Source organism: Myxocyprinus asiaticus, chromosome 2, assembly GCF_019703515.2.
Source record: "Myxocyprinus asiaticus isolate MX2 ecotype Aquarium Trade chromosome 2, UBuf_Myxa_2, whole genome shotgun sequence".
Lineage (NCBI taxonomy): Eukaryota > Metazoa > Chordata > Actinopteri > Cypriniformes > Catostomidae > Myxocyprinus > Myxocyprinus asiaticus.
The window spans coordinates 64,678,440-64,706,199 of NC_059345.1; the positions used below are offsets into that span (position 1 = coordinate 64,678,440).

At 39.4% G+C, this 27,760-nt stretch overlaps 1 protein-coding gene across 1 annotated transcript in view; it reads left to right on the forward strand.

Annotated features, from left to right (window-relative positions):
- LOC127456485 (phospholipid-transporting ATPase ABCA1) overlaps positions 1-27,760 on the forward strand; it is a 221,481-nt gene that overhangs the window by 19,748 nt on the left and 173,973 nt on the right. The window contains exons 3-9 of the mRNA XM_051725006.1: positions 14,997-15,090; positions 15,423-15,564; positions 15,684-15,811; positions 23,139-23,266; positions 23,722-23,916; positions 26,305-26,391; positions 26,909-27,131. Of these exons, the coding sequence (XP_051580966.1) occupies positions 14,997-15,090; positions 15,423-15,564; positions 15,684-15,811; positions 23,139-23,266; positions 23,722-23,916; positions 26,305-26,391; positions 26,909-27,131 (997 nt within the window). The remainder of the gene's footprint in view (positions 1-14,996; positions 15,091-15,422; positions 15,565-15,683; positions 15,812-23,138; positions 23,267-23,721; positions 23,917-26,304; positions 26,392-26,908; positions 27,132-27,760) is intronic.

Below are 27,760 nucleotides of genomic sequence, written 5' to 3' on the forward strand. Positions count from 1 at the left end.
ATTATTCCCCACAAACTTTGCTTTTGTCACCAGGACAGTGATAATTTGAAATGTACCTATTTCCAATGAGAAAATAGGCGAATTTGTGTCTTTTCATTCACATAAAGTAAGAAAAATCAACAACATATGAATCCAAATAAACATGTATTTATACTAAAGTAATACAAAAATGACTACAAAAGATTTAGAAGGGAGTAGTTTTTCGAGATTTACGATTATACTGTAAATCACTTTCACGAATCAGCCCCCAAATGTAGTCTCCCTTTATGTTCTCATTATACTGTCCTTGGTAGCGGCGTTCAAAGTCCAGTATATCCTGATGGAAGCGCTCGCCTTGCTCCTCCGAGCACACTCACATGTTCTTCTTGAATTTATCAAGATGAGCATCAACGATACTGACTTTGAGGGACATCCTACAGCCCATTGTGCCATAGTTCTTCACCAGAGTCTCAACCAGCTCCACATAATTTTCAGCCTTGTGATTGCCCAGGAAACCCCGAACCACTGCGACAATTCTATTCCAATCCGCTTTCTCCTTACTAGTGAGCTTCTTGGGGAATTCATTGCACTCCAGGATTTTCTTTATCTGTGGTCCGACAAAGACACCAGCTTTGACCTTTGCCTCAGACAGCTTAGGGAAGAAGTCTTGAAGGTACTTGAAGGCTGCCGACTCCTTATCTAGAGCTCTGACAAATTGTTTCATGCCAGTGGTGGCATCAGCACCTTCCGGGGGTCCACCAGTGGCTCCCACTTGACGTTGTTCCTCCCCACACGTAACTTGGTCTGCTGTGGCTAGTCCCACCTGTGTTAGTGCGCCTTGGTGTCGCTGCTGTCCCAAAGGCAAAGATAGCAGGGAAACTTGGTAAAACCTCCTTGGAGACCCATCAGGAATGCCACCATTTTGAAGTCTCCTATGACCTCCCAGACATACTCATCATACTTCAAGGCATCCAGCAAGGTCTTGATGCTGTTGTAATCCTCTTTGAGGTGCACCGAGTGAGCCAGGGGAAGAGATGGGTACTTGTTACCATTATGGAGCAGCGTGGCTTTGAGGCTCCTGGATGAGCTGTCAATGAAGAGGCACCACTCATTCTGGTTACAGGCAATTCCGATTGCCTCGAATAGACTGGTCACATTGTGGCAGAAGCAGAGCCCATCTTGACGGGTGAAGAAGCTGGAAAAATTCCTCTGATCTGTGACTTGAACACTTTCATCCAAGTTTCACTGCTTGAGCCTAGACGTCAAAAGCTCGGCATTGGACTTGGTGAGACCAAGATCTCTAATCAAGTCATTGAGGTCTTTTTGGTTGGAGTAGTATGGTTTTCTCTCCTCAGCTCCACCTCTGAAATTGTCATCTGGATCTACAATGTCTTTCTCGCTCTCTGACTTGCTGCTCTCTTCTAAAGACAGCTGCTCTCTCTCCGGAGGGGTGGGTACGGGGAGCTCATGGCAGTGTGGCACCGGGGCGATGGATGAAGGAAGGTCCGGATACATGATAGCAGGTGCATTCTTGCCAGTCCGATGTTTGGAAGGGTCCACCATGCAGAAGTAGCAGTTGCTTGAGTGGTCAGTGGGTTCCCGCCAAATTCTTGGGATAGTGAACTTCATGGCTCTCTTTTCCCCTCTGTACCATCCTACAAAAATGCATTTATTTCACCCATGACTAATGTGTAAGAGATTCTCGCAACATTTTTCATATATGATATATTTTTCAATAACATTGATTTTTAACAAATTTAATTTTATAACATAAAATTCCAAGCAACAATTGTCCATCTTACCTTCCAGAGTTTTTTTTTTTTTTTTTTTTTTTTTGTGCAGTGCTCGCAGGTGAAATGAGGTGCCCAGGGGTTATCTTGATCCCTGACAGGCATGTCGAAATATGCCTTGTAGGCCTCGCACATCTTAGCAGATGCTTCCATGGAGTACTTTTTCGCTCTTGTCTTGATAAATTGACTGCAGACATAGCTTGCTTACAGCCTCTTGATGCCATCTCAGAAAAATGCAGATATGTATCCACTTAGGCAGCTGGAACTAAACTGAACTGGTGGGCTTAAGGCCCCTGTATTTAAACTACTATTTATATTACTGGAAAGTTCTAGAAATTTCTAGAAGTTACTCCAAGTTTACTCAGCACTGAATCTATCTGGAATGTTCTAGAAAATAGGTACATCTCAAACTATCACTGTCCTGGACACAAAAGAAAAGTTTGTGGGGAATAATAGCCATTTCCTATACTTCTGAGGCATAAGCAATTAGGAAATAACAATTACTACCTAGGAAAGTCAAAAGCAACAAAGTATCCGAATACATTCTAAGTTACCTAAACTGTGGCCACAGAAGCATGATGCAAACTGAACTATGAGAAATTTGAACTGTTACACCTCTAGTGAACAGTAGACAGTAAGGCAGCTCACTAGGTTTTGGAACAGAGCTAATGTCAGTGTATGTGTTTGTGTGTGTTGTGCTACCGTTTGTAAGAGTGAACACCTCATGCATTCATTCAGTCTCTCATTCTGAAATTTCTGCCATAAACAAAGATTTTACAGATTATTTGGATGACAATCTTGTCACACTAGAACTGTGAGTAGATCAGATCATGAGCCAAACTTTCAACATCAAAGTCTTGATATCAAATAAATGTTGGACATTTGCATTTTGCTCTGTATGAAGTCAGTTCAGAATTGCAGAAGATTTAAATCAAGGCTGTTATATTTCTCTCCAATACTCTGGTATAAATTAGACTAAATGCATCATAATTGCCAAAAAATCCATTAAACCCTCAAGTATATCTATGCACATTTTAAAAGAGTACAATGTATCATTCCAGTAGCCAAATAATGATTTATCCCTTCTCCTGTCAGCAGTACCTTCCTGATATACAGTGCCTTGATAAAATATGTCAGATCATAAAACAATTATCTAATTTTACTGAATTACAGTAATTCAGATTGTGTAATCAGTGATAATATTTATTCCAAAGCAGCAATACTCAAAACCATTTTAATGTGTCACCCTAAAAAATCCTAATCGTTGTAAGTAACGCGGCAGTTTCTTGGTGAAATACACACTAGAGGCACTACAACAACAACAACTTTTGACCCTGTTCCTCACACACTGCAATCTTATGACATCTAAACACTTTTACTAGAACGCATGACATGTACGGCAATAAATTTTAACGTTTACAAAGCATAACTGCATTACCCGTGACAGTATTAGGATGTTTTAGCACAATATGTGACTTTTTAGATGGTCCCTTACCCGTATTTGGCAATATTTACAATGAATATCAAGGTTAAATTAACAATCTTGAACGCTTTCGCCTTGACGCCATCTGACCAGCTTAAAATACATGACAAATTGCGTCCTGTATTGATTCGATACAGGACGTGACTTTTCATCTTTAAAAATGGGACAATCTTGTATTTACGGGATGTGTGGCAACCCTAGATTTGACTGACATTGGGGCTTGAACAACATCCTCATCAACCTACAATTTTCATCGGATTTTATGAGTAGCGTATGGAAAGGGTTGGGTTAGGGATTGTGTTAGATCCATGTGGCTTTTTGGTAGAGCTATCAGAATTAATGCGTTAATATATGCGATTAATTTTAAAAGTTTAATGCGTTAATTTACCTTAATCGTGATAAACGCATTTACCGTTAATACAACATAAACCAGCATAAACACTGGTTGGAAGGGTTAGAACCTTTGTAATGTGTCCGGCCGGAGTCAGTACACTGATGTACACAACACACACAACAGCACTTCAGTAATAAAATGATGGAAACAGGAGCTCTTAAAACTATTGTATGTAAAAAACAAGCCAAGATGGGACATTTTCCAGGCCATGTAAGGCGCATTTTAGTTACCACAGAAGCACGCAAAGTCTTAACTATCACCAAAACACAGAATGAGACGTTTTTGTCTGCAAGCGCTTTTCATGTGGAGTTCAAAGTGGCCCTAGACACTGGTGTTGATGCCCTGATGTGAATCATCAATGCGGCTTCACGATTGCTGTAGCCAAGCAGATAGCCACAGTCTACCGGCAAATTAATATTGTGGAGTTGCAACCTATGTGGGGACTAGTTCTTTCAATTATTCATATGGGTTTAGGTTTTCTCTTTTAATCGTTTAATGTAATTTTGAATGTGACCATGCTTTAAGGAGGGTGTACCTGTATGCTGGGTTGGAAATCTCAAGGATTAATAGCTGTGTTTTCCTTATTACATCACGTGTTGTGCTGAAAGCAAAAAGAAACCAATGAAATACAGAATGTAGGCTGTTATCCGCGCAGCCTGACCGAAGCAAAGCAGGAGCGTTTACTCACGAGATGAACCAAAAGTGATCTAGTACCCTGACATCAACCCAATTCTGCCAAGTTACTGACAAGTGGCATCTCCCATCAAACATTCCTGCATTAATTCAACTATGTTTACCTTCTATGTGCATGACTGGGAGTGTTGCATTAGCAGCCTCAGAGACACGGGTCTTGCTCCTGCGTGGAAACCAGGAAATAATTATCAGTGTTGAGCATGATTCTGAGGTTGCATTTTTCTGTCTAAGAAAAATATATGCATTCCTCTTAAACTTTGAGGCATTGAGGAATGCATTTGTGGACATTTCATCCAGAAACTGGACTTCCAGCTTCAGCCACTGCAGACAGTGGTTTTAATTTCGGTAATTACAGACTGATTTCAGCTGAAGAACTTTCGACCTACTGTTGCCGAATTTACAGAGAGATCAGTTTGATCAGATTTCAAATAGATTTTTCATTATTTGGTACCCACTGTGTATGTAATGTCATACAAAGTGTGCAAAAGTGTCTGCCTATTTCCCAATGCACAATAATTCCTCATGGTGGCACAGTGACTCGCCTCAATCTGGGTGGCGGTGGACGAATCTCATTTGCCTCCGCTTTTGAGACAGTCAGTCCAGCCATCTTATCATGTGGCTTGCTGAGCTCGTTACCACGGAGATTTTACCTCGGCTATTCACCGTGGCATCCATGCACAACTCACCACACACCCCACCGAGAGCGTGAACCACCTTATAGCTAGCTTCAAGGAAGGTTACCCATGTGACTCTACCCACCCTAGCAACAGGGTCATTTGGTTGCTTTGGAAGCCTGGCTGGAGTCACTGAGCACTGGATTCAAACTCGTGACTCCAGGGGTCATAGTCTGCGTCTTTGCTTGCTGAGCTACCCAGGCCCCATGAATCCACACATTTTTGTGCACTCTTTCCTCATCAAACTGTGCGATTTTGGCTTTGTAGTGAATTACTGAATGAGTCAGCGGTTTTGGACACAGTATATGCATGAATGCGAAAATACAGTACTGCCGTTATCGCATATGTTCTCTCGTGCTCCTTGCAAGTTCAGCGCCATACCAAGATGTTATGATGGACATGAGCAGTGGCAAAATTTCCTGTTTTCCATCCTCTCTTTGAGTCATAGCTTCTTTTCTGCTAAACTCCCATAGAGCCCCGTGTTTCATGGAGTCTTGTTGTAGCTGTCTATTGCTTTCAGCTCCTGAACTCGTACAGTTCCAAACTGATCGCTGGCCGCTTTGTGGCTTCTCTTACAAGTCATCTTGTTCTCACAGGGAGCTTTGAGGGACTAGCTTTTTTTTTTTTTTTTTTTTTAATTGTCTGGGTGGTTTGGTGTAGCTGTCAGCCACACTCACTGGGGAATCTTGTTTTGTACCCTTGTTTTGTACCTTTTTTCTGAAAATACCATTTTAATTAATTTTCACAGCTCATATTCACAACTTGAGTAACAATTCTTTAATGGTGAAGTTTTCAACCACACAATGTGCTTGTTATTTTACCGATTCACAGGTAGAGCTCAGTTGGAAGGAGACTGTGTTCTCTATTAAGAGTTTTGAGTTCTGAAACTTATGGTATGTTTTTGTTATAATGCAATGAACTCTTATATGTAAAAAGATCAAGTAAAATTTGATTCCTCATGTTATGACCCCTTTAATTGGGAATGAACTGCCGGTATGATAATATACAAGAATATCTCTTATACAATCTAAACTTAATACACTGTAATATGTATGTTTGTCTGTATTGTCCAGTAGAAATTCTCAGACTGTGTGTTTGCATAAGTGATGTCAGATCCAGGAGGGGCTGCAATAGAAAGGTTTTATATACATTGTATATATATATATATATATATATATATATATATAAATCAAATCAAATCAAATCAAATCACTTTATTGTCACACAGCCATATACACAAGTGCAATGGTGTGTGAAATTCTTGGGTGCAGTTCCGATCAACATAGCAGTCGTGACAGTGATGAGACATATACCAATTTACAATAACATCAAATTAACACAACGCAATTTAAACATCTGTTATACATAATTAAACTCGACTTAAAACATCAAATTAACACAACACAATTTAAACATCTGTTATACATAATTACACAACTTAAAACATCAAATTAACACAACACAATTTAAACATCTGTTATACACAATTACACTCAACAATATACAAATAATAACATACACTGTACAGTATACAATATGCTGTTTTTGTTTTTGTTTTTTTTTTTTACTATATAGATACTATATAGATACACATTATTCAATAAAAATTAAAATATATATGAAAAAAGTATATATATAGAATGTACAGTATTGTACTCTATTGACATTCAGGCTGTCGGTTGATAGTCAGTTGTTAAGAGAGACATAATATAATGACAGTAATATAATTTATGACAGTCCGGTGTGAGATATAAGAGTAAGGGTAATAAAGTGCAGGGCTGATGTATTTTGATCGTGGGAGATCAAGAGTTCAGAAGTCTGATTGCTTGGGGGAAGAAGCTATCATGGAGTCGGCTGGTGCGGGTCCTGATGCTGCGATACCGCCTACCTGATGGTAGCAGTGAGAACAGCCCATGGCTCGGGTGGCTGGAGTCTCTGATGATCCTCCGAGCTTTTTTCACACACCGCCTTGTATATATTTCCTGGAGGGAGGGAAGCTCACCTCCGATGATGTGTTTGGCAGTTCGCACCACCCTTTGCAGTGCTTTGCGGTTGTGGGCAGTGCTATTGCCGTACCAGGCGGAGATACAGCCAGTCAGGATGCTCTCCACAGTGCAGGTGTAGAACCGTGTGAGGATGTGGCGGTTCATTCCAAACTTCCTCAGCCGTCTCAGGAAGAAAAGGCGCTGATGAGCCTTCTTCACAACGACTTCAGTGTTGACGGACCATGTGAGTTCCTCAGTGATGTGGACACCCAGGAACTTGAAGCTGCTGACTCTCTCCACTGGTGCTCCATTGATGGTGATTGGACTGTGTTCTCTGTCTTTTCTCCTGAAGTCCACCACAAGCTCCTTTGTCTTACTGACGTTGAGGGAGAGGTTGTGCTCCTGACACCAGTGTGTCAGAGTGTGCACCTCCTCTCTGTAGGCTGTTTCATCATTGTCAGTGATCAGACCTACCACCGTCGTGTCATCAGCAAACTTAATGATGGCATTGGAGTTATGTGTTGCCACACAGTCATGTGTGTACAGGGAATACAGTAGTGGGCTGAGAACACAGCCCTGTGGGGCTCCAGTGTTGAGGGTCAGTGATGAGGAGATGTTGCTGCCTATTCTAACCACCTGGCGTCTGCTTGACAGGAAGTCCAGGATCCAGCTGCACAGCGAGCTGTTTAAGCCCAGAGCCCGGAGTTTCTCATCTAGCTTGGAGGGCACTATGGTGTTGAATGCTGAGCTGTAGTCTACAAACAGCATTCTCACATAAGTGTTCTTTTTTTCCAGGTGGGAGAGAGCAGTGTGTATTGTAGATGCAATGGCATCATCAGTGGAGCGGTTGTTGCGGTAAGCAAACTGCAGCGGGTCAAGATTGAGTGGTAATACAGAGCAGATGTAATCTCTGATTAGTCTCTCAAAACATTTGCTGATGATGGGGGTCAGAGCAACAGGACGCCAGTCATTTAAACAAGTTATTGTTTTGGAACAGGCACAATGGCGGATGTTTTAAAGCATGTGGGGACTACAGACAAAGAGAGGGAAAGGTTGAAAATGTCCGTAAAAACACCAGCCAGCTGGTTCGCGCACGCTCTGATGACGCGGCCCGGAATGCCGTCTGGACCCGCGGCTTTGCGGATATTCACCCGTCGGAAGGATCGGGTTACATCCGCTACAGAGACGGAGAGTGAACTAACCTCTGTAGCTTCGGCCGCGAGAGCTCTCTCCGCGAGGGCGGTGTTATTTCCCTCGAAACGAGCATAAAAAGTATTTAGCTCATCCGGTAGAGAGGCAGCGGTGTTCATGGCGGAGTTTTTATTCCCTTTAAAGTCCGTGATGATGTTAATTCCCTGCCACATGCTTCTAGAGTTGGTGGTGTTAAACTGTCCCTCAATCTTACTCCTGTACTGGCGTTTTGCTGTTTTGATAGTTTTTCGGAGGGCATAACTGGCTTGTTTATGCTCCTCCGCGTTCCCGGAATTAAAAGCGGAGGTCCGCACATTAAGTGCCGCGCGAACATCGCTGTTGATCCACGGCTTCTGATTCGGATAGATTCGCACAGTTCTGGTCGGAATCACTTCCTCTACACACGTTCTGATGAAACACATTACGCTATCAGCGTAAAGCTCGATGTCGTCATCAGAGGCGGACCGGAACATCTCCCAGTCCGTGCGATCAAAACAGTCTTGTAGTGTAGAGTCTGATTGGTCCGACCAGCACTGGATCGTTCTGAGGGTGGGTGCTTCCTGTTTCAGTTTCTGCCTGTAAGCGGGCAGAAGCAGAATGGAAGAGTGGTCCGATTTGCCAAATGGTGGGCGGGGGAGGGATTTGTAGCCATCCCGGAACGGAGAGTAGCAATGGTCCAAAACCATATATATATATATATATATATATATATATATATATATATATATAAAACCAACAGTGATGACATCACAATATTTGCATTCTAATTCAATTTGGTCTTTTTACTTATCTTTTCATACCTAATTAGGTAGCTCTTCACATTAATGTTCCCTTTGGGTTTATAAAGGGGTTCATTAATTACTAAAGTGTAATGAACTAAATGACTAAGGACCCTATTTTAAGAGCTATGTCTTAAGTACAGCATTATGAGACACATAGTGTCAAATAGTGAGCCATTTTACCTTATATGTTATAAATGCTTAAAAACACTTATTCAATATTAGTTACCTATGAAAATGTACCTTAATGTTAAGTGTACACATATCAACCATTTATTAAGAAGTTGCCAACATTAGAAAGTTATATACATAAAGTTCAGTGTGGTTTAAGGGTCATCAAGCTTTATTATCTGATGATACATGCTGTGAATGTCTGTGAATGCACACTGCTGACTCAAGATGGCGCCGAGTATGGCTGCTGCATTGCGAGCTCTGACACAACATGGTAGTGTTTTGTTTGTTTTGCTCACAATTCTTATGTTTTTTGTCTTGGATGTTGTCTGCCTTATTGTCTACGACAGACAAACACTTTTGGACATTGGTTCAGCAATTTCACACCATAAACCGGACTTCAAATTCCTCAATGCCGACCCGCTGTTTACAAACACGCAAGCGGAGCCCTTTTTCTGGGCAGTCCGGTCTCGGAAACGCAGGAGGAAAAGGGGAAACAGAGCCGGCGTTCTCGTCAGAGTAAGACGCCGTGCAAATCGACCCCCGCTACCCAGTATTCTACTGGCAAATGTTCAGTCTCTGGATAACAAGCTCTGCGAGCTGAAAGCGTGGATCTCTTTCCAACGAGAGACGAGGGACTGCTGCATTATTTGCCTAACAGAAACTTGGATGTCTGCGGAGATTCCAGACTCAGCCATTGAACCCGCGGGGTTCTCCGTGCACCGAGCGGACAGAGCTAAAGACCTCTCAGGTAAAAGCAGAGGTGGTGGTGTATGTTTTATGTTCAACAAATCCTGGTGTGATCAGAGGAACGTACATTCTATCAAGTCTTTCTGCTCTCCTGATCTTGAATTTCTTATGCTTCTGTGTCGACCATTCTAGCTACCGAGGGAGTTCACAGCGGTCATTATCACAGCTGTGTACATCCCCCCCACAAGCCAACACAGACCGGGCAATCAAGGAATTGTATGGGAGTATAAGTGAGCAGGAAACCGCGCATCCTGAGGCCACATTCATTGTGACCGGGGACTTTAATAAAGCCAGTTTCAAATCAGTTGCACCAAAATACCACCAGCACATTAGTTTCAACACACGAGGGGACCGGGTTTTGGACCATTGCTACTCTCCCTTCCGGGATGGCTACAAATCCCTCCCCCGCCCACCATTTGGCAAATCAGACCACTCTTCCATTCTGCTTCTGCCTGCTTACAGGCAGAAACTGAAAAAGGAAGCACCCACCCTCAGAACGATCCAGTGTTGGTCGGACCAATCAGACTCTACACTACAGGACAGTTTTGATCACACGGACTGGGAGATGTTCCGGTCCGCCTCTGATGACGACATCGAGCTTTACGCTGATAGCGTAATGTGTTTCATCAAAAAGTGCATGGAGGATGTCGTTCCGACCAGAACAACATGGATCTATCCGAACCAGAAGCCATGGATAAATAGCGATGTTTCAATTCCAGGAACGCGGAGGAGCATAAACAAGCCAGTTATGCCCTCCGAAAATCAGAACAGCAAAACGCCAGTACAGGAACAAGATTGAAGGACAGTTTAACACCACCAACTCTAGAAGCATATGGCAGGGAATTAACATCATCACGGACATTAAAGGGAATAAAAACCGCTGCCTCTCTCCCGGATGAGCTAAATACATTTTATGCTTATTTTGAGGGAAATAGCACCGCCCTCACGGAGAGAGCTCTCGCGGCCAAAGCTACAGAGGTTAGTTCACTCTCTGTCTCTGTAGTGGATGTAACCCGATCCTTCCGACGGGTGAATATCCGCAAAGCCGCGGGCCTAGACGGCATTCCGGGCCGGATCATCAAAGCGTGCGCGAACCAGCTGGCTGGTGTTTTTACAGACATTTTCAACCTTTCCCTCTCTTTGTCTGTAGTCCCCACATGCTTTAAAACATCCACCATTGTGCCTGTTCCAAAGCAATCAAAAATAACTTGCTTAAATGACTGGCGTCCTGTTGCTCTGATCCCCATCATCGGCAAATGCTTTGAGAGACTAATCAGAGATTACATCTTCTCTGTGCTGCCTCTCTCTCTAGACCCATTGCAGTTTGCTTACCGCAACAACCACTCCACTGATGATGCCATTGCATCTACAATACACACTGCTCTCTCCCACCTGGAAAAAAAGAACACTTATGTGAGAATGCTGTTTGTAGACTACAGCTCAGCATTCAACACCATAGTGCCCTCCAAGCCAGATGAGAAACTCCGGGCTCTGGGCTTAAACAGCTCGCTGTGCAGCTGGATCCTGGACTTCCTGTCAAGCAGACGCCAGGTGTTTAGAATAGGCAGCAACATCTCCTCATCACTGACCCTCAACACTGGAGCCCCACAGGGCTGTGTTCTCAGCCCACTCTTGTATTCCTTGTACACACATGACTGTGTGGCAACACATAGCTCCAATGCCATCATTAAGTTTGCTGATGACACGACGGTGGTAGGTCTGATCACTGACAATGATGAAACAGCCTACAGAGAGGAGGTGCGCACTCTGACACACTGGTGTCAGGAGCACAACCTCTCCCTCAATGTCAGTACGACAAAGGAGCTCGTGGTGGACTTCAGAAGAAAAGACAGAGAACACAGTCCCATCACCATCAATGGAGCACCAGTGGAGAGAGTCAGCAGCTTCAAGTTCCTGGGTGTCCACATCACTGAGGAACTCACATGGTCCATCCACACTGAAGTCGTTGTGAAGAAGGCTCATCAGCGCCTCTTCTTCCTGAGACAGCTGACGAAGTTTGGAATGAACCGCCACATCCTCACATGGTTCTACACCTGCACTGTAGAGAGCATCCTGACTGGCTGCATCTCCGCCTGGTACGGCAATAGCACAGCCCACAACCGCAAAGCACTGCAAAGGGTGGTGCGAACTGCCAGACACATCATCGGAGGTGAGCTTCCCTCCCTCCAGGACATATATACCAGGCGGTGTGTGAAAAAAGCTCGGAGGATCATCAGAGACTCCAGCCACGCGAGCCATGGGCTGTTCTCACTGCTACCATCAGGCAGGCGGTATCGCAGCATCAGGACCCGCACCAGCCGACTTCATGATAGCTTCTTCCCCCAAGCAATCAGACTTTTGAACTCTTGATCTCCCACGATCAAAATACATCAGCACTGCACTTTATTACTCTTACTCTTATATTTCACACCGGACTGTCATAAATTATATTATTATTGTATTATATTCTCTCTTAACAACTTACTATCAACCGACAGCCTGAATGTCAATACAGTACAATACTGTACATTCTATATATACTTTTTTTTTTTCATTGAATAATGTGTATCTATATTGTGTGTATTGTATACTGTACAGTGTATGTTATTATTTGTATATTGTGTTGTGTGTAATTGTGTATATTAGACTTTAAATTGTGTTGTGTTAATTTGATGTTATTGTAAATTGGTATATGTCTCATCACTGTCACGACTGCTATGTTGATCGGAACTGCACCCAAGAATTTCACACACCATTGCACTTGTGTATATGGCTGTGTGACAATAAAAGTGATTTGATTTTTTGATTTTGATTTGATTTAAAGACCTGAAAAATGTTTTTGAAAATATGACTTTTGGTAACTAGGACAAGCTGGGACACGACTCCAAACTTTTGACAAAATGACAAAATCCATAATTTTAATCTCACTAAATATGTCACTATTTTGCAACATAAATCTTGAATTAGGGATTTTTATGTGTTCGATTCATATAAGTATGAATAAGTGTATTTATTAAGCATTTATGACATAAGTTAAAATGCTCACTATTTGGCAAGTATTGTATAAAAGCTGTCCTTTTTATGAATATTGCTATAGCTGCATATAAATTATTTATAATGCATTTGTAAATGACTTAGTAGTCATTAATTAACCCCTTTGTGAACCCTTAACAAATGGAAAAAGTTTTACCCTGAATTGTGATTGGTGTCAACTTTCTTGCATCAATTTAAATATCGTGTCATGCTGTGTGTTGATTCTCATACACAGCCAATCAAAAAAGGTGCACGTCACATGTCATGACAATGGCAAATTAGCTCTATGTGACGCTTTATTTACTGTACCAAAGCATAAAACTTACCTAAAACTTTACTTTTTTTTTTTAATTAATTATTTTTTACTTTTTATTTTTTATTTTTTTTGCTGCCTTACAAACACCTTCGAGAAATGCAAATGTAGCTTTAGTTTTATTGGCATCCCGTACAGGATGTTGTCATATCAGCATCCCAATGGGACATCCTGGCTGACAAGGGACAGTTAGCAACCCTAGTTGGAACAATCAGCAATACAACATCTAAACAAGCTAATCATGATTAATAGTGATAAACATTGATTTTACTACAAAGTTAAATGTAAAATTACATACAGGGACTAGTGGGGATATTTTGGAGTGATGAAAATTTCTGTATAAAAAAACAAACAAAAATAACTGCACACAGACACACACAGACACAAACTTATTTTGTGCTTATTTTGAATTCTCTATCTGTCTCTTAGCCCAGCACCCACTCACTCTTACACACACATACACACTATTTGATGTGATCTAGTATGCTGTCTCATTCTGCCTGCAGATTTCTACAGTATAAATAATGTAACACTGAACAGACTTTCTCATTCAAAGCCCTGCAAAGTCATCACACATATGCAGCTCTACTGCATCAAATCAGACCGCTTTTAATATCCAAACGCTCAAATGCACAGTAACAAATCTTCCCTCCCATTAGTGCTGCGTTTGACAGCAGAGTGTGCTGCTAAGACTGCTCTCACAATCTCTAAATATATTGATCTGATCTCGAAAAACAACAATGACGCTGTGTTTGTTCAAAAGTTTTGATGGTTCCATTCAATCATTGAGCTTGTTTGGTGCTGTGAGCTGAATTTCAGATTGTGAAGGTCATGTACCATGTGAAGGTACTCTTGGGTATTAAGAAGCTGGTTAAGGCTTATGTTTTTGCTGTCAGATTTAGCATGTTAATGTGGGTATGACATTTTGATAGGATATTGGTCTTGGCGGACTAGATCTGCTACACTGCTGGTGCTGCTGCTTCTGGTGCAGAGCAAGTTCAGAGACTTGCTACTGTTATAACATACACAGACATACTGAGTTAAGCATGTGGACATGCATTACTGTTGCAAAATAATAAAAAACACAAGACATGCTACTTCTTCGTAATTAGAAATAAATAAAATCCACTGACAAAGTAGGGAAGCTGCACAAATGCATAACACACAACACAACCCCCAAAACAAGCAGATCTACCACCAAGACTTGTGTACTGCTGCTGCTCTGAATAGCCATGTGCACTGTGTATGATAGCTATGTGTGTCTTGGCCTGAATGGCATAACGCTAATGAACTAAATCTCTGTTTTTGGCTTAAACAGCTAGTGACCTGACTCATAATGTGTACCTGGACCTGGGAAGCCCAGAACTTATTTAACTAGTCACTTAGCCTACAGTAGCTATGTGTGGATTTACTTAAACTAATGACCTAAGATAATGATGTGTGCCAGTGTCTGATTTGGCTATGGCTTACCTTGTTAAAGACATGCTTCTATGTGTCATGGCCAAAAGCAGACCTTTCTGTGCAAACTGATAGAAGAAAAATTCCCAGCAGCCACCTGAGCAAATATAATTTTTAGAGAACATTCTTCAAGTTTTTAATACCCTTACTGTTATTTACAGTCAGTTGTTGATAAAAAAAAAAAACAAAAAAAAAAAAAACTCACACATAAATGGAGGACAGCAGATGTAAAATTGATGCAGATGTTGCTATTGGGATGGATTTTGATGAGTTGTGAAGAGTCTATTTCTCTTTCTATTCCAGGTACGGTTGCTGGTGGAGCTGATTTGGCCTTTGTTTCTGTTCTTTATTCTTGTGTCTGTCAGATCCACCAACCAGCCCATTTATAAAAGCCAGTGTAAGTACAAAATAACTTCTTTTTTTTTTTTTCATCATTTTATGTGCATATGCAGTGGTACCCAAATATATTCGTACACTTTTGTACACTTATGTCTGAATGCCATTGCAAACGGTAAGAAAATATTAAACCAAGTGACATCTGCTAAGAAATGATTTTAGAGCTTTTCTCAAAGCTAACTTTTGAATGTTCACTGCAAAAATTGTTTTCTTACCCAGTATTTATAAAAATAAAAAATAAAACTTTTTCAAATAGTCTTATTTTATTCCACTAGATGGCAGGAAGTACTAGAAAAAAGAAAAAACAGTATCTGTTTTCCTTTCACCTCTCAGGCCACTACCCCAATAAGCCCCTCCCCTCGGCAGGTGTGTTGCCATGGCTACAGGGCATGTTGTGTAACATGCAGAACCCATGTGTCGATCGCCCCACACCTGGTGAAGCACCTGGACAGGTGAACAACTTCAATAACTCCATGTAAGTGTCAAATCACAAACCAAATGATCCTTCATGCAATAATACACATTTGTACAGTTGTCATGTTCTTTTTTATTGCTCAAGAGACATAATGGTGGTCTCTTCCTATGTTCCTTTAGAGTCTCAAAGGTTTTGATTGAAGTTCAGACCATCCTCGCAGATCCCGCCCTCTTCGCCAGTGTTAAACTGCTCTCAAGTGACATCGGCCAGTGGGGTTCTGTCCTGCAGAATGCAAACCCAGCCAGAGGTAAAAGTCTGACACACACTTTATTTGTAAAGGTTGAGACAATTTGTGTCATCAAGCATCAAGCATGTAAATTCTACACCACTAGCGTCACCTAATGTAATTGCAGAATAATAATTCAACTATCAAATGGCTAACTTAATGTATAATTGACTCTGCATATATTAAAGCGGGATAAGAGAAAGTACTTTGACATGGAAAAAATTACACTCTTCAAATTAAATGAAATCTCTTTGTATTCTCAAATTGATACACAGCTTCCTGTCTCAGTAGGACTGATGTTATGAACACTTCAGAGATCTCAGTTCAGCTGTTTTCTCAAACTCATAAACACAAAAATAATGAACCGCAACTGAAGCCAGTTCTGCAGTATGAAATTGTGTGTTGGGGGTTTTCAAATGTGTGCTTTGGAGCATCATTACCTAGAGGGAAATTTTATTGCTTGGAGGTTTCTCTTTCATAGCTCAGGAAAATTAGAGTTCTCTCTGTCAATAAAGCATTAAGCCACGTGTGGTGGGCTGAGCAAAGACTGACAATGGTTGTGGCTTCAGGCCTTGGAGAGGCATTTCTTAAATAATAATGGACAGAAAGTATGTAAAAGAGGGAATTGTGATGTAAATAAAAGGGGGCGTAAGGGGGTAAGAGGATCGTAATTTGTGTTTATGTGTTAAGTTGGATCTGTGTTAAAATCACTTTGTGTGTACATCTCTGCTTGTTTAAAGGAATAGTTCAGCCAAAAATGAAAATTATTTCATAATTTACATGTCATTCCAAACTCGTATGACTTTCTTTCATATGCGGAACACCAAAGGAGATGTTGTAAATATGAGTGAATACTGCGGGCTGTCTTTTCAATAAAATCGCAGTGGAAAGTGGATATTTCACCCAACAATGAAAATTCTCTCATCATTTACTCACGCTCATTTCATCCCAGATGAGTATGACTTTCTTTCTTCTGCAGAACACAAATGAAGATTTATAGAAGATTTCAGTTTTGTAGGGCCATACAATGCAAGTGAATGGTGACCAGAACTTTGAATCTCCAAAAATCACATAAGTTAGCACAAAAGTAATCCATAACACCTCAGTGGTAAAATTTCATATCTTCAAAAGCGATATGAAAGGTGTGGGTGAGAAACAGATCAATGTCCACTTTTACTTTCACTTTCATATTGTTCTTCTTTTGATTTTTGGTAATTTGCATTCTTCGTGCATATTGCCACCTACTGGTTGGGGCTGATCAAAGGTGGAGATTTATGGGAAAAAAAGGACTTTTGATCTGGAAAGTTCTAGTCACCATTCACTTGCATTTTATGGACCTACAGAGCTGAGATATTTTTCTATAAATCTTAAATTGTGTTCTGCAGAAGAAAGAAAGTCACACATCTGGGATGGCATGAGGGTGAGTAAATGATCAGAGAATTTTCATTTTTGGGTGAACTATTCCTTTAAAAAAGGACCTAAAATTATTGTAAAAGTAGTCCATGCGACACATGCGTTATATTCCAGGCCTTCAGAAGCATTACGATAGGTTTGGCTGAGAAAAAGCCAGAAACGGCAGTAATTTTTCAGTGAAAATCTGGACATTCGTTGCACATTTATGATTACGTGAGAGAAGCTCGTCCTCGATGGCATGCATGTTCATGCAAAAACTTGTATTATTTTTTAGTGGTAACCATTGTTGGGTGTATTCTGAGTACATAGTAATTATTTACTGTGATCTAATTATTTTATATTCAAAAACCAGTGTAATACATTACATTTAAATTACAAATCATATTTCATTTACTGACTTTCAATTAAGTTGATTACTTTTAACCTCCTGAGACCCGAGCGTGACTGCTGTGTGCATTTTCCATTTCCCTTTTTAATTTGTAACTAGTAGCACCTAATAAGCAAAATAATAAAAGTAATAATAATAAATTAAATAATAATAATAATAATAATAATAATTATATATATATATATATATATATATATATATATATATATATATATATATATATATATATATTTGTTTTTATTTATTTATTTATTTTTATTTTTTATTTTTTTTAGAGCAAATAGATTTACAAAAAATGTATGTCCACATATGTGGACAGCGAGACTACGTTGTGAAATTTTAAATAACACTAAGCTATAGAAAGTCAGATTTTTTTCATCAAATTTTTTATTATATTTCCAGGATTAGACATTACAGCTGATTTTCTGTAAAACTGAATAAATAATTCTTATTCAAAGTAATGTCCAGCATCATCCAATCACTACCAACCATGTTAAAATAAAATGCTGCATTATAAAATTCAGAATCTATTTACTGATTATCATTGTCACATGTCTGCTAAACATGTTGAGTGATCCAAACATCATCTGCAGCCTGAAACTGAACTTTTGGTTGAATTTTAGGATTAAATGAACTTAGCACATAGAAAGCTATAGGATGCTCCCTTGCTCCCTATTTAGTGAATGATATAACGTCCAGCATGCTGTCTGTCGCACTGGTCTCAGAACAGTTCAAAATGCACCTTATTTTCATCCTAACTCCATATAAAGCCTCTGAAAGCAAAATTTGGATGAACCCATTTATTCTCCATGAGAAAATGCACATTAAATATATGGGAATGCAATTACTAATGTTAATGAATAGAACCGTACTGTACAGAGAAAACAAAATTAAACATAAAAATCAGACCCACTGATGTGTTAGAGTTGAAAGTTATTCAAAAAAACTAACTTTTGTTTGTTATACTTTTGAGGAAATGCAGTGCCAGTTTCCACATATGTGGACATCATGTTTTTCAGGATGCTGACGCACGAAAAATGAACAGATTTTTTAAAACGGCACATCAAACGAAACTATAGACACTACTCTTTACAACCAAACAGGTTTCAGTGAAAAAAAATGCAATGTATTTCTTACCAGAGGCACTTTTGTTGGCACTGCGTCTGTAGCGAGTCCTCGCATGAGGCCGCGGGGTCACACGAGGTTAAGTACTTAGGTTACACATATTTCTAAAATAATGTTCTTTTTAAAGAATACATTTCAAACATGAATTACCTTCATATGTTCATCTGTTTGCATTTCTGTGACAGCTGAAGGGTCACTAATGGTGGTGCTGAGTGTTTGAATTACGATAATGGAGATATTTTGAATTTGTTTAGAGGAAAAACTAACTTTTCTGTGAAAAGTCTTTTAGTAAGTGACTTAATGTAATGTGATAACTTTCCCATGAAGTGTTTTTTCTGATTACTTAGATACTTAAAAGTAATTAGTCATTTGTAGCGGTTTACTTTTTTGGGGGTAACTTACCCAATACTGTTGGTAACCACTGTCCAAGTGAATGAGTTTCTCTCATAATGCTAATGAATGTGCAACAGACGTCAAGATTTTGACTGAAAATTGACTTAAATTTTGTGTTGTATCAACTTGAAATATGACAAATGAGTCACATAGAAAACCAAAAGAAAAAAAAGCTCTTTGGCTGAACTTGATTCAGTGGTTACACGTGTTTGAAATAAGTTTTCATAGCTTAGAATTACAATGTAATCTCAACACAAATATTTTTTGTAGAAAGAACCTAAAAAACCCCCAAAATTAGATGTGTCAATTTAACAATCTATTTCTTGTGCCTGTTCTTATCATTTGCTCAAGCTCCACTCTTCACCATAATGGTAACCCCCAAAACTCCAACATAACAGTAACTCTTCTCCCGTTGTATTCTACTTGCACAAAAACACATAAAATAACACTTAATTATAACATTTACTCCTCTTATCGTGTCCCATGCAAAGTACGCTGGGAAATGGAAATCCTCCACCCAGTTTCATCAATGTTAACACCACAAAAAATATCCATGTAGTCCCAACTTAAACTGATTAAGTAAACTTCCATTTTACAAATGCAAATGAATAGAACACACTGAAATCAAGTTGTGACAAAATGTTCTAGAATTGTGTTGCTTTAGTTCATTTTAATTAAGTAGACTGAACAAGCAGCAACAAGTTTTTTGGTAAATTTGGTACCTTTTTTAAGCTTTAAAGGGGTCACGAAATGCTCTATTTTATACAGTTTAAGTCATGCAGTTTTGAAACAGCATGAGGGTGCAGAACTCAAGACTGCGACTATTTTTCCTGCAGGTGTGACCAAATTTTGTTAGACGTCACAGTGGTGTGACACTCTTTGATGTGCTGCCAAAACCTGAAATGGCAAACGCTCCAAAAGCTGAATGAAGTGGCGCTACACGGATCACTTATCAATGGACAGAGCTGCGTAAGCGCAGAGCAGGTGTGTCCAGGAGCAGGGCTGATAACAGCTGCTTCAAGTCCATTCTTATTTAAGTTTCTGCAGGAGGTTGTTTCAATATTCCCAGATCCATAGCGGACACACGCTCATATTCCTCAGGGTCAGCTGATAGCACAGGCACGGTTTTTGATTCAGAGGGGCAGGTTGTATATCTTGCTGCTGCGTTGTTGCTGGTTCATATAGATTAGTCTGATGATATTTAGATTTGTGAGGCAGCTTATTTGCAAATAGGTTGAGAAGCGTCATGTTGTCAGGATGTGGTCACCGCTCAAGAAAGATTTGCATTCTGGGGGCCATGAACTTGTATTATATGAGATTAAATTCATCAGGAGATCTAACAGGCAGTAATTAACTCACAACGCTGCCAGAGACTCCGAAACGAGGGGTCGTTGCACAGCTGAAAGAAACGGCCAATCAGAGCGAGCTTGGAATGAATTGGCCAATCAGACAGCAGGTGACACACAGGCAGGAGAGATGATGAAAGTGTGAGGTGACAACTCCAAGAGCCGCTGTGCGTGTGTGTGTGTGTGCAACCTGTCTAATTTGCGTTGTTCGTCGTGGCTCAGAGGATTATTGCTGCAACACAAAGACTCTGATAAGATTGAGAGTGTAATGATGTACCGCTGGTAATCAGTGCAGCGGTCTGATAGCCGTCAGATCCGCCAAGCTCCAGGCAAATAATTAGCGCTCTTGTTATTACCGCTCAATACATATTAGCCAGGTCAGGCCTTTTCTTTTTTTCAATACTCAAACAGAGCCTAACTTTTCTGTAAAAGCAAATAAGTAGTGGTAGCACTTTAAATGAATGTTCCCTTTTATTAAGGGTTTATAAAGAGGTTCATAAATGACTAATAATCATTTACAAATGCGTTATAAAGCATAAATAAGCAGTTATGACAACATGCTTAAAAAGGGTGACTTTCATGCAATACCTGCAAAACAGTGAGCCGTTTTACCTCACATGTTGTAAAGTGTACTTATTAAGCATGTACAGTGGTAAGAAAAAGTATGTGAACCCTGTGAAATTAGCTGGTTTTCTGCATTTATTGGTCATACAATGTGATCTCATCTTCATCAAAGTCACACGTATAGACAAACACAATGGGCTTAAGCTAACAACACACAAACAATTATAATCTTTCATGACTTTATTGAACACATCCCACTATACATTCACTGTGCTGTGGAAAAAGTAAGTGAACCCTTAGATTTAATAACTAGATGATCCTGGTTGATCCTCCTTTGGCAGCAATAACCTCAACCAAGCATTTCTGGTAGCAGCAAATTAGACCTGCACAACGTTCAGAAGGAAATTTTGACCATTCTTCCTTACAGAACTGCTTCAGCTCAGCCATTTTCTTAGGATGTCTGTTGTGAACGTTTACTTTGATGTTTAGGGTCACTGTCCTGCTGCGTCACTCAACTTCTACTGAGCTTCAGCTGGTGCATAGCCATCCTGACATTATCCTCTAGGATATCTTAATATACTTGGGACCTGAAGCAGCAAAGCAGTCCCAAATCATAATGCTCCCTCCACCATACTTCACCATTGGGATGATGTTTTCATGTTGGTATGCGGTGCCCTTTTTACACCATACGTAGTGCTGCGTGTTCTTCCCAAACAATTCAACCTTAATTTCATCAGTCCACAAAATATTTTCCCAGTAGCATTGTGGAGTGTCAAGGTGGTCTTTGGCAAACTTCAGGTGCGCAGCGGTGTCCTGCCATGGACAACAGTTCTGTTTAATGTTTTTCATATAGTAGACTCATGAACAGAGATGTCACTCTAGGTTTTTTTTTTTTTTTTTTACCTCATTGAGAATTCTACATGTGCCCTTTGAGTCATCTTGGCTGGACAGACACTTCTAGGGAAAGTAGCCATAGTACTAAATCATCTCCATTTATAGACAGTTTGTCTTACTGTGGACAGATGACTATCTAAGCTCATCCAGATAACTTTGTAACCCTTTCCAGCTTTATGCAAAGCAACAATTATGGATTGATCATTGAGATCTCTTTTTTTTGCAAGGCATTGTCCACGTCAGCAGATGCTTCTTGTGAATAGAAAACTCAAAAATGTTTGAGTGCTTTTTATAATTCAAACCCATACCTCCAATCTTGGTTTATTATTTTGATGCCAGGTTTGCCAACTCTTGACTCTAATTAGGTTTTGTTGACACCATTAACCTAGGGCAGTGGTTTTCAACCCTGTTCACATACTTTTTCCAACCTATACTATGAATGTTTGAATGATGTATTCAGTGTGTACAAAAACAATACAATAATATGTGTGTTATTAGTTTAAACAGATTGTGTTTGTTCATTATTGTAACTTAGAGGAAGAACAAACCAGATTTTAAAGCAAAATTATAAATAAATGCAGATATTCCAAAGGGTTCACATACTTTTTCTTGCAACTGAATAACATGTAAGTTAAAATGCTCACTAGATTTGGCTAGTCTTGGATAAAAGTTGCTATTTTTATGCATGTTGCTATAACTGTATATAAATGATTTATAATGCATTTGTAAAATTTGGAACAACATGAGGGGAAGAAAATGATGACATAATTTTCATATTTAGGTGTACTATTCCTTTAAAACACTCTTCACTGGGGAGCAGTCAGATCTCCATCCAGCCTTGGTTTGCAAACAAACAGACTTTCATATGCCTAATTGGCTTTCATGATTTGTGTGAGTATGTGGGAGGTATTTGTGGTTGCATAAGTATGAAGCTGTGTGTTTCATTAGAGCAAAATGAGCCTTTAACGGGCTAACACGTGTTTAATAAGCCACATCCTCTCCTTCAATCACTACCCCAATTTAACCAGAGATGCAACCTTTGCAAAGCTGCCCACTGCACAGGAAAGCTCCCCTCACCATCTTCAAAGCTGCAATTCCATTCAGTGGCATTAGTGGTGCAGAAATTACATACATCAGCATTAAGAACATCACTAAGTAAAGTCCAATAAAATCTCTCTCTCTCTCTCTCTCTCTCTCTCTCTCTCTCTCTCTCTCTCTCTCTCAGGTCAATCCATTCCACTTCGTAGTTTGCTAAGAACCAATGAGACATTTTCAGAATATCTGACGAACAGCTTGTCAGTGCCAAACACAACAGTTGCGAGTCTGATGATGGTGAAGGTTCGACTCGGCCAGGTACGTCATCACAAGCAGAGTGATGGAGAGCTAAAATGAAAAAAATGATGCTGTAAATTTTAGTGCATGCTGAGATTCGATATCTCTAAAGGAAAAAACAGCCGAAAGGCCAGACGCTTCTACGAGAAGTCATTGACATCACCACAGTCCAGCATTTTATCTAACCAATAGAAGCTTGTTTGGTCCAACAGAGACAGATTCTCACAGCAGCAAAATGTCAAGCATGCATAATTTTTTCCCAGAGTTGGAGTCGAGACCATACCACAACTATACCCTCATGACCTAAATCCAGACCTGTTAGCACAAGAACCACGCTATCCATTTAAATGAACTGAATTAGCATTTATTGCAGTATTCATTTCACACATATTTTTATGTTCAATGATGATGAAATATGATATGCCATGATTTGTGATGAAACGTACTTTTCAAAAGTCTATTGTTCTCTTCTGTAGATAATTGCTCTCTCAGGTGGGGGCGATCTGAGGTCTATATTCTGTGGCGCATCAGTCAACAGCATCCTGGACTTTAATTCAGCCAATCAGAGAGAGGAGTTCCAGAACATCACATGCTCCATAACAGCCAGTCAGCTTCTCCTAACCAGACAAGTTGTCATGCAGAACCTCGATAACATGAAACTATTATCCGCTGTGAGTAATTTATGATTATTTGTGTGGAACATTTTTCTTCTAAATTCTCCCAGAATTTACTCAACCTTTTATGGTTTATTTTACTGTAATTGCACCGAAGGGGCTGGAACCCCATTGTATTTGTATGGATTTTTCTTCTTCTTCTTCTTCTTCTTCTTTTTCTTCTGCTTTTATTCTTCTTCCCTCTCCCCATTCCCCTAAAAGTATCTGGGCAGCAAATACAGCAAGTCTTAGAGACACCAAACTTGTCCAAATCCCACCAATACTCAGGTACAAAAGAGTTTTGATTCGTCAAATTGTATAGAAAAGTTAAGCCAATTAATAGTTTTGGCTGTGGCCAAACATGACCAAATGGCCAAATTCATTTATTAACCTATATCTTCTGAACTCAAAGTCTGAACTTAATGAAACCTGGAAAAGTTTGACGCAAAGACATTTTGAGGAGGCATGCCAAATTGTGTCCAATTCTGCCCATAGGGAGTATGTCAACAAAAAAACCAGTTATAACTCTGCAAGAGTTTGATTAAGAATGTTGAAAATCGGCATGTATATTATAAACATATCCTTAAAATATTGATTGGACAACTCAACCAAAATTGCTGCCAGGTAGCCAATCAAATCATCACAAATTGGCATCAACTTATAGGTTGCCAAAATTAGGCTGTGTACGAAATCTTGAGAGATCTGGCCACAAGGTGGCACTATAATAAGCTAATATATTGTATAGGATAGATATTATATGGTTACTAATATAACTATGGTTATTACTCTGGAACTGTAATTGCTAGAATCCCCCCCCCCTTCTGATTCCTTAAGAGTCAGTTGGTCAAATTGATTTTACTTTTTGAGAGAAAAAAACATCTGCCACAGTTAATGTATTGAAAAAAAATTCTTTTTTTAACTTGTCCTAGGTCGATTCTCTGATTCGCATAAAATTTGTCGTGCATCATCCCTCATGAAAAAAAAAATCGAAATATTTTTTATTCATTTAATAATTTAGCAGATATGCACCAATTTGAACTGTGAATGACATGAAAGATACAGTATACTACAAATGTTGTCCACTAGGAGAAGCCATAAGATAAGAAATCAATGGAAGGTAGCAAAAACCATGCCTAAAAAAGTAACTAGGTTACTTAGTATTGAAATTACTTTGCCTCTGACAGATTGAAGTCAGAAGTTTACATACACTTAGGTTGAAGTCATTAAAACTCATTTTTTTTAAACACTCCACAGATTTAATCCAAGCAAACTATAGTTTGGCATGTCGTTTAGGACATCTACTTTGTGTATGACACGAGTAATTTGTCCAACAATTGTTTACAGACAGATTATTTCACTTTTAATTGACTATATCACAATTGACTATTATCAATTGACTATAATTCCAGTGTGTCAGAAGTTTAAATACACTAAGTTAACTGTGCCTTTAAGCAGCTTGGAAAATTCTGGGAAATGATGTCAAGCCTTTAGACAGTTAACCAATTAGCTTCTGATAGGAGGTGTACTGAATTACAAACTGTGGATGTGTTTTAAGGCCTACCTTCAAACTCAGTGCCTCTTTGCTTGACATCATGGGAAAATCAAAAGAAATCAGCCAAGACCTCAGAAAAAAAATTGTGGACCTCCACAAGTCTGGTTCATTCTTGGGAGCAATTTCCAAATGCCTGAAGGTACCATGTTCATCTGTACAAACAACAGTATGCAAGTATAAACACCATGGGACCACGCAGCCATAATACCGATACTGAAATAAAAAATGAGCCTTTTAACTAGTGACAAATTCAATTGTAAATATCTATATTTCATATACTGCACATGATTACATGTCAAAAGTGCTGTATTTGTATTTACATTTTCACTTAACTGAAGGTCTTATTCTCAAATGCTTTGGTTTCACTGTATTTGTGGAAGTTCGGATGTTACTGGTGAAACTAGGAACAGCCTAAATGCACTCCAGATTGAGCAAAGAAAAGCCATTTGCAGCATAATCCCTTGTGCAGATAAATACTTAAACACACAGACACCAATTCACACACACACACACACACACATACATACATCCCTCTCCCTTCCCCTTTCCTCTATCTGAACCTGCTTTACTGCTAAAGTAATCACTATTGAGTGTGTGAAGGTCACATAGATGCAGAGATAGTGTTGGCTAAGAGGACAGTGAATGGGAGCTTATTAAAGTTGTTTTAATTGCCTGACATCTCTGATTCTGAGAATAAGCTCAGAAAATCTAATGACCTTTATAGATTTAACCACACTTAGCTGCAGTTCAGTAATGCAGTCATATTATTTGACTCTGTGAAGCAGCACCCATGTGATACACAATTAAGCTCCGGAGAAATCAGTAATACTGAAAATTACTTCTTTCTGATTCAGCTTCCATTAGCTGTGGGTCTGAACCCGTTCGAGGTGGCCGTACTCATGACTCAGACCAGCAGTCACGTCACTCCACTGATGACAGGGGTGAGTTTCCTTAATTCACTCACTTTTAAATTAATGTACCGTGCTCCTCTGCCTATAAATTAAAAGTTCACCCAAAATTATTTCTGTGCAGCTCTTTTTCAAACAGCAAAAGTTTATAATGACTGATGAGGCTGTCAAGTTCCAAAAAGCAGTGATATGAAAGGAAACTAAGATTTATTTGTTACATTTTACGTAGTGTTTGACATTTCGTGGATATATTTCTGAGATAAAAATGTAAAATAGTGGTAAAATTTCAACAAATTTGCAGCAAATTTGACACTCATTTTTTTCCGCAAAAAAATTTGCCGCAAATGTTTGCCAGAAGTACTCTTTGCCGGTAGTGGTGAACCTCTGGTAAACCTTTGGCAACAATGGACAATTTGCCGCTAGTTTGCCACAAAGCTCATTTGCATGTGAAAATTATAAGTGGCGAATTTGCCACAAGTTTGCAGCAAATTTGCCATGAACCCTCGATTTTTGTAAGGGGATGTTATGGTTATGCTTTTTCTCCACCCAGATGTCTAATTTCCAGACTTCAGCAATGTTGAGTGTTGCAGACACTTTAGACTTCGGATCAGATCCGTTTGGAAGTCTCAATATGCTGATGTGTGGAAAAGTCTTTAACTCAACATCCAATAACACGATGAGAGCCGCCGTCCGAACAGCATCAACAGACCCAGAACAACAGAACACACGCGCTGCAACAGCTGTGATGGGCGACACAAGCAACACAAACACCAGTAAGAGCTGATTCTCAATCAGTTTCTCAAGACAGTTTCAAGGAGATTTTTACATTTTCTGAAGAAAATCTGAGTGTTGCTTGCATGGCTGTGCAAAAGTTGTGGGTAGTTTCCAGGGCTTTGCTATGCAGTTGCTAATGTTAGCACAATGCTAGGATGTTCAGGGTGGTTGCTCGGTGGTTCCTAACTGGTCCAAGTCAAAATAACCCACCCCAAGTCCCCAAGAATGATATTCTGGTCTCTAGAAATGGCATATATATATATATATATAGAATAAAATATAATATATAGAATAAAATAGATCCTTTGTGAAAGTAGCTCCTTAACCCTCTACTGGTGTTGAAAAATGGCACCTCCCTTTGGTTTTCACATCATTTTTTTTATTTTTTATGATGCTACCATTTCTTCTTCCCTGTAGAAGAAATAAAATAACAATAAAATTATGCATTTATTTTATGCTATTTTGATCTTATTGACATGTAAATTTCTAAATTTCACCATTAATTTGCACATACAAATAAGCTAATTAATATATATATATATATATATATATATATATATATATATATATATATATATATATATATATATATATATATGTATATATATAAATTCTGCACCTACACTTA